General features: G+C 35.5%; 1 protein-coding gene across 5 annotated transcripts in view; it reads left to right on the top strand.

The window, feature by feature from the left end:
- TAOK3 (TAO kinase 3) overlaps positions 1 to 17,581 on the top strand; it is a 183,189-nt gene that overhangs the window by 106,120 nt on the left and 59,488 nt on the right. For all 5 annotated transcript variants that reach the window (XM_034637788.1, XM_002919675.4, XM_034637786.1 and 2 more), the window contains 3 exons: positions 407 to 503; positions 2,890 to 3,003; positions 4,203 to 4,294. In XM_034637788.1, coding sequence (XP_034493679.1) covers positions 407 to 503; positions 2,890 to 3,003; positions 4,203 to 4,294 — 303 coding nt within the window. The remainder of the gene's footprint in view (positions 1 to 406; positions 504 to 2,889; positions 3,004 to 4,202; positions 4,295 to 17,581) is intronic.

Genomic DNA, 17,581 nt, shown 5'->3' with positions numbered 1-17,581 from the left:
AATAAGAAAACCTGTAGTTAGAAGAGGTAATTATAGATGCTCTGTGGAGAGGAGAATAATACAACCTAAAACATTCTAGGCATTTAAAATGTCAGAAAGGACTGGTAAATTTGGACCTGGCCAATTGGAATCAGTGGTGGCTTTGACTTGCAACTGACAAGTCAATTAACGAGTCATTACAGTGACTATCAGGCTTTGTTTTATTTTGTTTTAAGGAGTTTGTTTGTTTGTTTTTGTACTTGAGTTTCCTGTTATCTGATTATTTATTGCAATTATGTAGGAAATATGGTGATTGTGTTCCCAAATTGTCGTTTGAGAGTATGTAATTCAGTTTGGTATAACTATAAGATATTAAGAAGAAGAATGCAACTGAATACTATTTCTGAATTTTTTTTTCCTTCCTCAGTTCACAAAAAACCACTTCAAGAAGTGGAAATTGCTGCCATTACTCACGGTGCCTTGCAGGGGCTGGCCTACCTGCATTCTCATGCACTGATTCACAGGTAAGATTGGAGACGAGTTACATGTCAGTTACAGGACTATCCAAGGAATCTTGAAAATCAGTGCATGCCACACTTTTTAGGGTGCCTGTGGATTTATAGGAAGCAAAGAGATTGCTGCTGCTGGATGTAAGAAGAAAAGTTGTCTGAATTTAGACAGAATTCTGTCTCTTGGTCTGTCCCAGATGTACACAAACACTTGCATCACCTCTGTTCTATAGGTAACTGTTCTCTAGGCAGGATGTTGCAGGAAAATTTGAGGAAGAGCCCAGCAGCCTTTTGATACAAGTCCAAGAAGAAAAGAAAATTAGCCTTCCTTGCATATATTTATTTCCTAGCTGAGTTTCTTCTCCTTCTTCCTGTTGCAAATAACAAGTCAATCTTATATAAATATGTGCTATTTCATCACTTTAAAATATTGTGCATTTCTATAGTCCACATAGATATTTAGGAAGATATTATTGTATTTATCTTGGCAGGTGAAGAAACTGGGGCTCTGAAAGATTTAAATAATTGCCAATCATTTCACAGGTTTTACATAATAAAGATTGAGGCTCAGATTTCCTAACTCCTAATCCAAGGCTTTCCTCTACCTTTTATTTTCTCTACTACAATTCCACTGCCCTCCCTGCTATCTACTTCCTATACGCTAACTTCTCCTAAATAAAGATGTTGTTCCTGATTCTTCCTTCTGTCAGTAAAGAACTTCTAGTACAGTTACTTTCATGACTGGTGGCAGAAGTAGTGCAATAAGGGGTAGATATAAAGGATCTCAGATGGCTCAAAAACAAAAGAAAAAACTTTTGACATTCACTAGGAAGAAATGAAACTATTACATCATTGGTTCCCCTTTTGCTTCTGTTTTAATCGTCCTCGAGTAGCCATTAGCAGTCACTAGTTCGACAAAAGCAGAACTTCCTCAAGATAGGCAGACCAAAATTCCTGCCATGAATTTGGCTTATTTATAAAGACACAGAATGAACCTAACCATATCCAATAAATGTTGATAAAATGGATTTAACCATAATGTCTATGGGTTTGACAAAAAAAATTTTTATAGTACTTTTCTTGATACCAAAATGTCATTACCGAATGCCAACTTGTTTATGTATGATTTTGCCGGTTCCTGTTTGAAGCCATGGTTCATTTTTTTGTGCCTTTGTTAACACAATCTGCACAGTAATTTAATGTTTTATATTCTATATTATGCTTTATCTTCTTTAGGATTTAAAAGAAGTTGAAAAAACAAAGCTTTTAAAGTGTGCTCCCTATTTAAAAATAAATACAGTGTCTCAGATTTATTATTTTGACTTGACAAGTCAGTGTTCTAATCGAAGGTAATAGAGGAGAGATACTATTCTGTTGTTAGATAAATAAATGGTTTTTTTTAGTTCTCTCTGCTAGTGCCTAATGTCATCTTGAATAAAGAAACTGAATTTTCAAGAGTTTTGGAGACATTGTTTTGGAAACATTTGAACCTTCTCATTTTCAACTTAAGTTTTCCTCATTCTCTCTGCTTTGTCTTTCCATGGCCCATCAATTTATAAGTCTTGGTTCCTAATAGTCATTACACCTCATGCTTTTTTTGAAGAAAATCAAGAATACATCCACATCTTTTCATTCTAAATTGTCATCCTCAACAATAAATATTTTTAAGTAATATTTTAAAAACTTTCTGCTGCATAAAATATCTAATAGCTTTAGTAGTAACCACTTTCGATTCTTTGTAGTAATACAATAGAAATGCAATTTCCTAATCCCTAATCCTTGTTTGTTTTGATCTTTCAGGGTCTTCTTTTTATTGTACAGTGTTATTTTTAAAATAACACCTTCTATATAACATGTACCCTCAAATGCCTTAGAGTTGCAGTTACAATTAAGGCAGAGAGAAAGGGTCAAAGGCAAGAAAGAAAAGGTATGTGTGTAGTTGAGGTTTATTGGTAGGTAGATAATACAGTTATTGAAGGTTTGTTTGGACTCCAAAAATGTTATGTAATTTGGGAAAGAAAAAAAAGGCAGTTACAAATGTCACCAGTTTTCCCAGCATAAGGGATACTTTTAATGACTGGATTTAGCATCTGAGAATATGCTTTTTTAAGTGTAGCAACTGAATAGGTTTCCTTGTCGGTCACGTCTGTCTGCCTTTTTTCTTGTTGCATTCCTTCCCTCTAAAGAAAGCTCTACCTTTTAGTAATTACTTTGACCTACCTGTAAGTACACCCAGGAATCTGGGCCCCCTTATAACATGCCGTAATTACTAAATCCCCTTCTGGCTATCTGAGCAAGGATTTTTTTTAATAAACTTTTTGTCTTATTAATTGCATGCTCTGACCTATTCCATAATCAAAGTTGAAAAGTAATTTTCTAACCCTCTTATTTTTTCCTACAGGGATATTAAAGCAGGAAATATTCTTCTAACAGAGCCAGGTCAGGTGAAACTAGCTGATTTCGGATCTGCCTCAATGGCTTCTCCTGCCAACTCCTTTGTGGGCACACCTTACTGGTATGTAGAATTTAAAAACTAGAATTTTAAAATATGCATACATGAACAAGATGGGCTCAAAGCATTGCTTTTGTTTTGTTTTGTTTTGTTTTGTTTTGTTTTGTTTTGTTTTGACAGTATCTCACCATGTGCCTCAAATGAGATTTCATTAAAGGATAGAAAACCCACTGGCAAAAAAAGAAACACTGACTTAGTATAAAATTTCCAGTGACTTTAAACTGTTCAAATATGGCTGATGTCACTGTGTGTAAATTGAGCAGGATTATCAACTCACTGACCAAGCTCAGGTTTTAGATTTCATTTGAAGTTTCTTCTGAAACTTTCTCTTGAGGCAGAATCTCCAGGAAAGGACAAGGTAGTTTCTGTAACCTTCTCTCAGTAGTCAACAAGCATAAATATTACCTTTCAATGAAAGAAATCCAGGTTCTTTTTTTTTTTTTTTTTTTTTGAGTTCTCTGAGACTTTTCTTAGTTTTTCACTCTGACTGAAAATTTCACCCCATCTATTCAAAATGCCTTTCCTTCCTTTCATAGATAAACTGGAATTTCATTGTACCTTGGACAACTACTTATATTCCTAGATAATTACTTACCTACTAAAAAAATCAGCTACTATTTGAATTTCCTTTTTGTCAGTGATCATCAAATAGCATTTACGAAGCATATTAAAAAACCATATTAAACTGATAAGGCCCCTGCCCTCCTATGGAAATCCATTCTGGACAAACAATATCCATTACCATAGCCTGTTTGTTTATTTTTTAAGTTGTAATATCTTTGAAATATCTAATTATATTGCTTTAAATAGTTCCATAAGTATTTTTCATGTTGTCTATTGTTATTTAAGTATTTCATACATATTAATCCTTTACACATTTCTCTGAGGTAGCTACTAGAATTCTCTCCACATTACAGATGGAAAAACTGATATACAGAGAGGTTAAGTAATTTAGCCACGGTAAAACTGATGGGTAATGGTGGAACCAGGAGTTATTGAAAATAATGTGTTGTTTCATGTAGCTCCTTGAGTATAATATTTTTATTTTGAACAGTGTTTTTCCAAATTACTTGTGTAAAGAAATAATATCTTTATCAGACAAAATTTTACACTGTACCTAAACAGCTATTTTACCAAATCACTTCATTAGATGAACTTTGTTTTTAATTTGCAACTCGAATGTTGTACATTACGTTTGGCAGGATGGCTCCAGAGGTGATCTTAGCTATGGATGAAGGACAGTATGATGGGAAAGTTGATATTTGGTCACTTGGAATCACGTGTATTGAATTGGGTGAGTGAAAGAGTTGTTTTTATTGTACATTTGAGAATTACTCCTGACTATGATTGTTAATTCATTCATCCTGCTATTATTTAATGGGTCACTGCTATATGTGGGCCAGGCAGTGTGAATATATTATATTTTTTTCTATGCTTTTATATAACATCTTTTTACAGATTACAAAAGTAATCTTCTTTCTTTACTAGGTTTTCAAGTTATTAATTTAAAAGAGTTTGAGCAGATATAGCAAATAACAAATGTGAGAATACACAATAGTAAGTTGAAAAGCACCCATTCTCCATATCATGAATGACAACTTATGTCCTTTATTTCCAGTAGTAATTTAATTTCAACGTGTATAAGGGAAATCTGAAAAGGTAATAGTAGGCTTATCCAAGATCTGACTGTAAAAACTGTATTTGACCCATTCTTGTTAGAAGATGCCCTCTGCTTTAAAGGTGTTCCCCAAACATTGTTGCATTTACATAAAATTATCTAACATACCGCAGATTCTGGATTCTCTGATTGTATATTTTGAACTTTAATGTATCCTAAAGTCACCTTTATCCAGGGCTATACTGGCAGATTTAACCAATGATTCTCAGGTGCTGAGGCGGATAGGATTACTGTGGAGTTGGAGAAAGGGATGCACAGTTGACGTTCCAAAGCCACTGAGAGCCAGCTCCAACACTGCCTTTATCTAGATTTTAATTTAAAATTTATATAAATACATTTAGTTTTTTAATCGGTTTTTTAAAATTTCTTCATCTAGTTTTTTGGGTTGATTTCCTCTACTCTGGTACCCAAATTGATCCTGTAAGAATTTCTGAGCCCCAGGTTGATTCTCAGACTATAGTTTTCTTTTTCCTAAAATGTTCGGCTTGTAAAGACAACTTGGGATACTTCGTATTGCATTTCCAATTGTTTCACTGACCCCTTCCTTGAACAAAGAAGCATATGATAAAGATAGATGACTTGTCGTCGTCTTTTTTTTTTTAACCTTAAGGAGATACTACTTTTTAAAAAACGATTCAGGGAGGAGAGTTAGAATATTTAATTTTTAAAAATAAGTGATATTCATATGGTTTGTAAACCAAAAAATATAAAAAGACATGCAGTGAAAGAACTCCTCAGACCTCTGGCCCTATTTACCCATTTCCGTTCCTACCCCTGCCAGTACATAACAGGGCACCACTGTTAATAATTTCTTATATATCCTACCAGAGCTTCTTTACACATATACAAACAAATATGAATATACATGTATTACATTTCTTTTCTCACCCAAGTTAACATATACAAGTGGTTCTGTATATTGATTTTTCACTTAACAATATCTTAGAGATCTGTTTTATATTAGTAACTTAGACCTCTTTTTCTTTTTTTTTTTTTTTTTACTGGCATCATCTTACTCCTCCAGTATTATAGATATACCATAATTTTTTTGACTGATCCTCTGTTAAAGGATATTGAGGTGGTAGATTTCTTTTCTACATTCTTTTTTTTTTTTTTAAGATTTTATTTATTTATTTGAGTGAGAGAGAGAGAGAGCATGAGAAGGGGGAGGGGCAGAGGGAGAAGCAGAGTCCCCGCTGAGCAGGGAGCCTGATGCAGGGCTCTATCCCAGGACCCTGAGATTGTGACCTGAGCTGAAGGCAGACACTTAGCCAACTAAGCCACCGAGGCACCCCTCTTTTTTATATTCTAATATTGTATCATTCTCTCTTTCACTGCAAAGGAAATTAATCTAATTTATTTGCACTGGTTATGGGTGGGGGAGACTCAGCAGAAATGTTTGCATACTTTAAAAAGGACATATGATGCATTTCAAAGAATACTATGTACAACTTTACAAAGTAGTCCTAAAAGTCAGAAGGCCAAAACTACTCTAGACAATTTTCAAAAAGTAGAAGTTGAACAGAAAAATCACTGTACCAAAATCCATACCATCATAATTAAATCAATACAGTATTGATGTAGGGAAATATCCAATAGAACAGACTATAAAATGGACTCATGTATAAGTCAGATTTTGGTATAAGACAGGAAAGCAGCATAAATCAGTGGGGAAAGGTTGGCCCATTTGATAAATAATATGAGGCAATTTGTTAATTGTATGAGAAAAACTATAATTAGATCCTAGCTTATGCCATATAAAAAAATAAAATTCCAGAATGGTTAAATACCCAAAAGTAAAAAGCAAAACTTTAAAACTTTTAGGAGAAGCCCTCTTATGACTCAGTTTCTGCATGGGCAAAGCAGAGATAACAGTGCTACAAAGTAGGTGCTATTATTATGAAGATTAATGAATAATATATATAAATATTTATCGATGGATACTTGGGCTGGTTCCATATCTTGGCTATTGTAAATAATGCTGCAATAAACATGGGAGTGCATATGTCTTTTTGAATTAGTGTTTTCATTTTCTTTGGGTAAATACCCAGGAGTAAAATTTTTGGATCATATGGCCTTTTCTATTTTTAATTTTTTGAGGAGACTCCATACTGTTTTTCACAGTCACTGTACCAATTTACATTCCCACCAAAAGTGAATGGATAAAGAAGATGTGGTATACACACACACATACACACACACACACACACACACACACACACACAGAAGTATTACTCAGCCATAAAAAAGAATGAAATCTTGCCATTTGTAACAACATGAGTGGACCTAGAGGGTATTATGCTACATGAAATTAGTGAGACAGAGAAAGACAAATACAGGATGATTTCACTTATATGTGGAATCTAAAAAACAAATAAATGAATAAACAAACAGCAGAATCAGACCCATAAATACAATGAACAAACAGATGATTGCCTGGGGGAGGGGGGGATGGGCAAAATGGGTGAGGGTGAGTGGGAGATAATAGGCTTTCAGTTATGAAATGACTAAGTCACAGGAATAAAAGTCACAGGCATGGGGAATATAGTCAATGGTATTACAGTAGCATTGCATGGTGACAGATAGTAGCTACACTTGCAGTGAGCATAGCAGAATGTATAGAGTTGTTGAATCACTGTGTTGTACTCCTGAAACTAGTGTAACATCCTATGTCAACTGTACTCAAAAAAAATGATAATAATATATATATGAAATACTTAAAATATGGCATGCCATATAATAAGCACTATATAAATATAATTACTGTTACTATTATTACTATAGGAGTATATACCTTTATGGGTGTGGGAAGAACTTTTCTAAAAATATTTTGGAAGCATTGACAAATATGATAACTTTTAGTACTTTAAAATATAAAGCTATGTAAAATACAAAAATTAAAAGACAAGCCAGAGGCTAATAGAAAGTAGTTCCAACATATCTAACCAACAGAGTATTGGCCCAGAATTTTTAAAGACCTCTTATGATTTACCACGTTTCTTTATCAAAAATAAAAAGACAAACATCCAGTAGAAACATGGGCAAAGAATATAATCAACAAGTTCATTGAAAAAGAAACCTAAATGGACATCAAACATTCAAAGATACTCAGGCTCATTAGTAATAAGGGAAATGCACATTTCCCTTTTCACACTGGGGCACCTGTGTGGCTCAGTCGGTTAAGCAACTCTTGATCTCAGCTCAGATCTTGATCTCGGTCATGAGCTCAAACCCTGTGTCGGGTTCCATGCTGGGCATGGAGCCTACTTTAAAAAACAAAACAAACAAAAACCTTTTCACATTTATCAGACTGGCAAAAGTTCATAAGTCTGAGGATAATAAATAAATTTTGGGAAACTACTAAGGAAACAGGAACCTATTCACTATTGGCAGAAATATAAACTAGTATAACAACTTTGGAGTGTAAATTGGCAACATCTAGTAAAGTTGATGAGTAGTCTCAGTGACCCGAAATTTCACTTCTAAGTATATTCCTTAAATAAATATTTATGCATGTACACTGAAAATGTGTAGAAACTAGAAAAGGTTGAAACAACCTAAGTTCTTATCCAAGGAGGAATGGATAAATTAATTACAGAATACTGTATCACAGTGAAGGATGAACTGGATCTACATGTATCATCGTGGACAAATCTCAAAAATCATAACATTGATGCAGAAAAAGCATTTGACAAAATACGGCATCCTTTCTTAATAAAAACCCCCAACAAAGTAAGGATAGATGGAACATACCTCAACATCATAAAGGCCAGGTGCTGAAGACCCACAGCTAATATCATCCTCAATGGGGAAGAAGTGAGAGCCTTTCTCATATAGTCAGGAACAAGACAGGAATGCCCACTCTCACCATTACTATTTAACATAGTACTGGAAGTCTTAGCCTAGCAGTCAGACAACAAAAAGAAATAAAAGGCATCCAGATCAGCAAGGAAGAAGTCAAACTTCCACTATTTGCAGATGACATGATACTCTTTGTAGAAAACCTGAAAGACTCCACCAAAAAATTGCTAAAACTAATTCATGAATTCAGCAAAGTTGCAGGATATGAAATCAATTGTGCAAAAATCTGTTGCATTTCTATATACCAATAATGAAGCATGGGAAAAAGAAATCAAGTCATTGATCCCATTTGCAATTGCACCAAAAACAATAAGATATCTAGAAATAAGCCTAACTAAAGAGATAAAGGATCTGTACTCTGAAAACTATAGAACACTTATGAAAAAAATTAAAGAGGATACAAAGAAATGTGAAAGCATTCCATGCTCATGGATTGGAAGAACAAACATTGTTAAAATGTCTATACTACCCAAAGCTCTCTACACATTTAATGCAATCCCTATCAAAATAGCACCAGCATTCTTCACAGAACTAGAACAAACAATCCTAAAATTTGCATGGAACCACAAAAGACCCCGAATAGCCAAAGCAATCCTGAAAAAGAAAAAACTGGAAGCATTACAATTCCAGATTTCAAGCTATATTACAAAGCTGTAGTTATCAAGACAGTATGGTACTGGTACAAAAATAGACACACATCAATGGAACAGAATAGAGGATCCAGAATTGGACCCACAACTATATGGTCAACTAATCTTCAAGAAGACAGGAAAGACTATCCAGTGGGAAAAAAAAGACGGTCTCTTCACCAATGGTGTTGGGAAAATTGGACAACATGCAAGAGAAAGAAACTGGACCACTTTCTTACACCATACACAAAAATAAATTCAAAATGGATGAAAGACCTAACTGTGAGACAGGACACCATCAAAATCCTAGAAGAGAACACAGGCAGAAACCTCTTTGACCTCCGCTGTAGCAACTTCTTACTAGACACGTTGCCGGAGGCAAGGGAAACAAAAGCAAAAATGAACTCTGGGGGGGCGCCTGGGTGGCACAGCAGTTAAGCATCTGCCTTCGGCTCAGGGCGTGGTCCCGGCGTTATGGGATCGAGCCCCACATCAGGCTCCTCCGCTATGAGCCTGCTTCTTCCTCTCCCACTCCCCCTACCTGTGTTCCCTCTCTTGCTGGCTGTCTCTATCTCTGTCAAATAAATAAAAATTTAAAAAAAATCTTTAAAAAAAAATGAACTCTGGGGCTTCATCAAGATAAAAAGCTTCTGCACTGTGAAGGAAACAATCAACAAAACTAAAAGGCAGCCTACAGAAAGGGGGAAGATATTTGCAAATGACATCAGATAAAGTGATAGTATCCAAAATCTATAAAGAGCTTATCAAACTCAACACCCAAAGAACGAACAATCCAATCAAGAAATGGGCAGAAGACATGAACAGACATTTTTCCAAAGAAGACATCCAGATGGATAACAGACACATGAGAAGATGTTCAACATCACTCATCATCAGGGAAGTACAGATCAAAACCACCATGAGATACCACCTCAGACCTGTCAGAATGGCTAAAATTAACACAAGAAACAATAGGTGTTGGTGAGGCTGTGGAAAAAGGAGAACCCTCTTGTATTGTTGGTGGGAATGCAAACTTTCACCAATAGTACAGCCACTCTGGAAAATAGTATGGAGGTTCCTCCAAAAGTTAAAAATTGAACTGCCCTATGACCCAGCAATTGCAGTACTAGGTATTTACCCAAAGGATATGAAAATACAGATTCAAAGGGGTACGTGCACCCCGATGTTTATAGCAGCATTATCAACAATAACCAAACTATGGAGAGAGCCCAAACGTCCATTGACTAATGTGGTATATATACAATGGAATGTTACTCAGCCATCAAAAAGAATGAAATCTTGCCATTTGCAATAATGTGGATGGAGCTAGAGAGTATTATGCTAAGTGAAATAAGTCAGAGAAAGAAATACCTTATGATCTCAATCATGCAGAATTTAAGAAAACAGATGAACGTATGGGAAGGGGGGGCAGAAAAAAGGGGGAAAGGGAAATAAATCATAAGAGACTCAATGATAGAAAACAAACTGATTGCTGATGGAGGAAGGAGGGTAGATGGGATAGATGGATGAAGACGTTTAAGGAGGGTACTTTTTTGTGCTGAGTACTGGGTGTTACATGTAAGTGATGAATCACTGAATTCTCCAGAAACCCATATTGTACTGTAGATTAGCTAATTTAACATTAAATTTAAATTTTAAAAAATCATAACATTAAAAATTTAATGAACAGGGGCGCCTGGGTGGCACAGCGGTTAAGCGTCTGCCTTCGGCTCAGGGAGTGATCCAGATGTTGTAGGATCGAGCCCCACATCAGGCTCCTCTGCTATGAGCCTGCTTCTTCCTCTCCCACTCCTCCTGCTTGTGTTCCCTCTCTCGCTGGCTGTCTCTGTCAAATAAATAAATAAATCTTTAAAAAAAAAATTTAATGAACAAAGAAAGTTGTAGAAATAAAGGTACAGTATGATGCCAATTATGAAAGTTTTATAAACACTTCTTCATATTGTTAATGAGTATGTGTATGTTAGTATATATATATTAGTATATACGCATATGTATTTTTTAAAGCATAAGAACATAGATGTAAAAGATGTAATTTCAACATAGAACATTCTCTGGAGAGAGGAAGAAGAATAAAGTTATGTCTATTATGTTTTTTAGAAGAAAAAAGTTCTGAAACAAATATGGCAAAATACTGATTAAATGGTAGGTATCATAATCTGTAAATTTTTACATATGAAATATTTAAGAATTTAATTTTCTAAAAAGATTTTATTTACTTGAGAGGGGGGAAAGGGCAAAGGGAGAGGGAGAGGCAGAGGATTTCAAGCAGAAACCGCACCCAGCATGGAACCTGTCGTGGGGCTTGATCCCATGACCCTGAGATCATATCCCCATCTGAAACCAAGAGTCAGATGCTTAACCAACTGAGCCACCCAGGCACCCCAAAGAATTTGACTTTTAAAAATGAGAAGTAAATGTACATACCTATGGTTTAAAAAAAAAAACTACAACCCGCCCTCTGCCTAGCATAGAGTTAGCAACTTGGAATACATTTTAAAATTAGACACCCTGGATTTGAATTTTGGCTTTACCAACATTTAGCTAGCAGTACCACCCCAAATGGCTGCACTAACACCAGCAGGTATCCACATAGTCTAGCATGTGAGTGACACCTTTCAGAGTTGTGTAACATGTTCATCTTGACTGTGAGAGTTTGGACAACTTTCTCAACTTGCTTGATCCTCAGTTTTCTCACTTAAGTAAAATAACAATACATATACCCTAGATATTGTCAGACTTCAATAAGATAACATATGTAAAGTGTTTAACATAATGCCTGGCACAGAACAAAGGCTCAATAACAGCTAATTGCATTTGTATGTAGGATTATTCCTATTTTTGTCATTTATATTCTTTTTTTTTAAAGATTTTATTCATTTATTTGACAGAGAGAGAGACACAGTGAGAGCGGGAACACAAGCAGGGGGAGTGGGAGAGGAAGAAGCAGGCTCCCAGTGGAGCAGGGAACCCAATGCAGGGCTCGATCCCAGGACCCTGGGATCAGGCCCTGAGCCGAAGGCAGATGCTTAACGACTGAGCCACCCAGGCACCCCCTGTCATTTATATTCTAAAATGAACCAAAATTATAACACTGATACCATAGCAGCAGCTCATCTGTTAAGAAAATTTAAAAGGACATACTACCCAAGTTCAACTTTACAGCTTATTAGTATCCACCCATCGTTTTAACAAGTTTTTTTCTTACCATCATCTTTCTAAATGTAACGTGGATTCTACCCTTTCCAATGTTCTTAAATAGAGCAAACAACATGTACCTTTTTATGATGATTCAAGATCACCATCACATCGCTTGTACTGTGTAGATACAGTAATGACTGAAGTTTCAAATAGTGGTTCACACTGGGTGAAATAGGTACTTATCCCAAGAGATACTTTTAGAACTTCCTCTATTGAGAGAGGCCCTGGTATATGCTTAATTTTTTGTTTTATTTTTCATAAAAATGAATTAAAGTATGTATGAAAACATGGTCTCTGTATCAGCCTAGCTTAGATTGCCTTTTATACAATGATTTACTGAATTAAAGAACAAAGTAGCCATCTCCTGAATTGTCTTATCCTCCACAATGGCTATTCCTGTAAATTGACAGATGATACTATTGAATTATACTTACAAACATAGACTCCGTGGTCAGACTTGAATTCTAATTACAGCTCTGCCATTTCTTGGTTGTGTGACTTTCATCAAATTATTTGAACTCTCCATGAAATTTGCATAGTAAGAACCCCTACCTTACCAGGATTGGATTGTCTGGATTAAATGAAAATATGGATTTAAAGTGGTTATTATTATAATCCCTACATAGTAAATGTTAGCCATTAACAACACAATCCTGATACATATCATATTTCATCTAAAATGTTAATTTGCACTTTAACATCTCTTTCAAACTGGGGGCTATTTTACAGGCAACAGCATTTTGTAATTATAATTGACAGCATTTTTCTCCAATCATACATAAAATAGTGGTGCATCTTAGTAGTGGTACATTTTAAAGTCACTGGCGTCTTAGATTCAGAGAAAGATGTAGTGTATGTTCAGTTAATATTCATTAAGTAAAATTGTTACCAAGGACATTTCACTTATCAAGAATTATTCAGAATGTATTATATTGCTAATGCAGTAGACCATACAACTTTTTGACAGCTTTTCTTTATATCTCTATCTCCCTAGCATTAATCTTGTAAATGGACATATAAAAGAAGGGTATTTTTTTTACATGAAAAACGAATAACCTACTGCATATAAAACCCTAAGCAATGATTTTTCTATGTTTTCTATATGTTTGATATACTTTAATTGTACTTTTAATGTCAAAATTACCTTGAAAGTTGTGGATAGTGTTGTCCCCTTTCCTTATGACATTTCTTCCATAATACTGTATATTTTTTTAAAAGCTCCCTAATCTGTAATTTAAATTGCTAAGGTAACATCACAAAGGAGGAAGATGATCATGTTACTGGCACTGTCATTCTTTCCTGGATCAAGCTCTATAGTTCCTGAGTGGTGAAGCCTGTTCCACAAATTATCTTTTGCTAAATTAATTTTCCACTGAAAGAACTAATTAAATGCATGAATCCTCTGAAATCTTTGGACACTGAAATTGTCCAGTCAGCAAATATTTCATTTTCCAAGATTATTTCAAGAGAAGTTAATATGATGTTCATTTGTTTAACCTACAACACTTAGTTCACCTGTAAAGGTCATGATAGAAGCTGGCAAATGGTCCATTAGCATTGTCAGGGAATTTATTGTGCTCAGAAATAAACTCTCCAGGAAAAAAAAAATCACAAACACACAAAAACATAAAAGTCGTCGTCGTGTAGGTTTTTTGCCTGGAATTTTCATCTCCCACATTAGCCACTCATTGTTGATAACAAATGAATGTTGTGATGTTGTGATGGCTGTTAGGGAGAGGCTAGGTATATTTACTCTTCTTAAAACTCCTGATGATTTTTTTCTTTTTTTTTAAGTTTATTTATTTAAGTTTATATTTTTAGTAATCTCCACACCCAATGTGGGGCTCAAACTCACCACCCTGAAATCAAAAGTCACACATTCTACTGACCAAGCCTGCCAAGTGCCCCCCTTCTTTTTTAAAAAAAATAGCAGTACAGGCTATCATAAGATGCCCAGGGTTGTTGAGACCTAGTGAAAAGAACACATTTTTTGGATTCTTACAAGATGGGTTGAAATCCCAATTTAGCCACTTATCATGTGCCTTAGTTTCATTATTTAGGCTAGCTGAACCTCAGTTTCTTTAGTTCGGAAATAACACTTGGAATAATAACGCTCTTCTTGCCGAACTAGTCTCAGAATCCTGCATGGTGAGTGCCTGACCTGTAGTAGGAATTCAGTACATGGTACTAATTATTGTTATCGCTAATTATTTTGGTTTTAAGCCACATTTGTTCATAAGAAATCTGTTGCCACAAAAAATTGGTCATTGTCTTTAACTAGAAATCATTACTTTATTCCATTTAATTTGAATTCGGCTTTTTAATGCTCCCACCCTTTTCCTTTCTTTTGAGAAAATCTGAATTACATATCGCAAGGTGGCTTCAAATCACTCCTAGTTCCTATTTTGCTGCTTCTGTGGAAGATTGTATGCAGACTGTATTCTACAGGAAGGGTTGACAAACTTTCTGTAAAGCACCATATAATAAGTGTTTTGGGCTTTGCAGGCCATAGATTCTCTGTCATAACTATTCAGCTCTGCTGTGATAGCATGAAAACGGCCATAGACAATATGTTAATAAATAAACGTGGCTGTAATTTAATAAAACTTTATAAAAACAGACTTCTAGGTGAATTTGGCCCACAGACCATGGTTTCCCAACCCTTGGTCTATGGTATGCTGGCTTAGCAATGAGTGCTGTCACCATGGCTCAGAGGATTTATGTAGCTGAGGCCATCTGAAATTAATAGTTAGCAAATGCTTCTCAGACCATAGAGCCATGTGCCGTTCAGAACACCTTCAGTCACGTGCTTCTCTACTATAGCTATTCTACCATCGTGTGTCTGGTTGTCGTCTTTGTTCACAGCAGAGTGTTGGCTACTTAGAGCCTCACCATTCCTGCTTCAAATCCGAGCTACCGCCCTTGTCACTACTGAATCGGGTTTTGCTGTTGCTTTTTGTTTCTTCATCCTTTTTCCAAATTCCTGTTCTCTTCTTTCTTTACTCCCCCTTCCTGGTTGTTTCTCCTTTGCAATTCAGTGTTCTTCTGAGCAGCCTGAATTTCATACCTTTTGCCAATAAGTGAGAGGGTTCCTATCCTCCTGGCAGGGAATGAAGCCATCACATAGAATCTGATGGAAGCCATCACATAGAGTCTGATGTAAGCCCCAAGACTTGTCACTTCTCAGTCATTTTTGTGATTTCTTGCTACACTAGATTCTTTGTTTGTTGACAGAGTTTCCTCTTTGCCTTAATTTGCCTTACCTTCATTTATTTTATAGTTATTGGACCACCAAAAATACATACCAGGTGCTATGCTCAGCAGTGGGAATGCAAAGATGAACATAATAGGCATTGTCCTTGCCCTCATGAGGTTTAGCAAAGAGGACACACACTATGTAAAGAATTACACAAATAATTAATTATGTTGCGGTAGGTAGTAGAAAGGAAAAACATAATTTGCAGTGACAAAATCTAATAGGACCTAGCCTGAGAAGTCAGAGAAGGCTTCCCTAAGGAAGTGTTTAATAAGCATATAATAAGCCTTAAATAAATATTTATGAAATGAATGCAAAAATGCAATTATATTTCAGGTGAAACCTGAAAGTTTGGCAAGAATTAACCAGATAAAGTTTAGGGAATGGAAGTGAGAGGGGAATCCAGACAGAGGAAGCAGTATGTGTGAAAGGCTCTGAAGTTGGTTCTCTCAGTGAAGCAAAAGATGACTTGAGAAGGAGGGGATGCATTGCTTCTCAGAACAAAATGCTAGAGGTCACCAGGGTCATGTTAATAAAAACAAATAGGCTATGTTTACTATCTGGACTTTGTCCTAAGAATGATGGGAAAACATTGATGGTGACATGATGAGTTCCTAGTTCCACATGGGCTTCAAATACTTGAAGTTGTCAGAAGGCCAACCTCTAGCAACTCTCCAGAGTGTACCTCCTGCAAAATAATAAACAAACAAACAAACAAACCTACCTGACCCTAATCTGGGACTCTTCTACATTTGAAACACATATAAATCCATTTGTCCACACTACAGCTTTCAAATTTCCACTTGTGAACAGTCCATGCCCCTATAATACTGGTAGCTATTTCATGAGTATATAGCATTCTGTTGAGAGGCTAATAAAAGCTATTTATAGAATGGTAGACTGTACATTTTAAAAGTATCAGAGAACATTTAGTCGAGACTAAGAGGCCCTTCCAAAGCATCATGGATGAAGAACAATAGTTATCTTCTGCTGGGATACTGGCAGTGACTTAAAGTTCACTACTCTTAAAATGGTTCTTTCCAAGTTTTGGGGGGTTTTTGTTTTCTTTTGTTTTTTCACCCTGGCTTTTCACAAGTTCATCCTTCTGAGAGTGAAAATGTCTTTTGTATTACTTCGTAGAATAAGCCAAATTCACCATTTTAAAAGTGCTTGAAAACCAAGATGTTTGATAAAACCTGAGAATTAGATTATGAATTACAAGGTGGGACTGTGTAAAGAATCCATTAGGATAAGTGTGGTAGAATGAGATAGTGATTTATCTTCTAGGGCATTAATAACTAGTAAATAATATAAAATTAACTGTACTCAGAGCTAGAACTTTTTTCTTTCCTTTGGTCAACAAATCATACACTTAACATGTGAATAACATCTTATTATATATTTCCTGAGGAATAAAAGCATAAGAGTATTAGGATTGTAAGATCTTACTCACAGAGCTAATGATTTCTTTTGAGAGAAAAGAGTGTATATTTATGTAAGTGGAATAGAAGAGCACATGCCAAATAAGCAGTATACTAAAATAGAGCTATAGAATTTCCAAAAAAGAGACCATGATTGGCTGGCATGGAATAAATCTATTAAGAAATACCTAATTTCACTGAGTTTCTCTTTAAAAGGGGCTGTACCAAGCCTTGATTATGATTTATCCTCCTCCCCACTCCTTTCCCCTCCACTACCACCTGTACCATTTATTTGGCCTGGAGGAGCCTTGAATTGAATTACTCTATCTCCCTTGCTATGTTAGTCATGTTGAAGACGTTCCATTCTATAATAATTTTTCTCATTCTATTTTTCTGTGCCTTATGGATTTTCTTCAATGAATACATATGTTTACATTAAAACACATACACACAAAGATGTTCATACCTATTGTGGGAACACAAGCAAAGACCAGCATTTGAAGATAGGTGAAAAAAA

This window comes from Ailuropoda melanoleuca, chromosome 12, assembly GCF_002007445.2.
Source record: "Ailuropoda melanoleuca isolate Jingjing chromosome 12, ASM200744v2, whole genome shotgun sequence".
Lineage (NCBI taxonomy): Eukaryota > Metazoa > Chordata > Mammalia > Carnivora > Ursidae > Ailuropoda > Ailuropoda melanoleuca.
The sequence above is the reverse complement of the archived record's forward strand: the minus strand, read 5'-3'. Positions and strand labels throughout refer to the sequence as shown.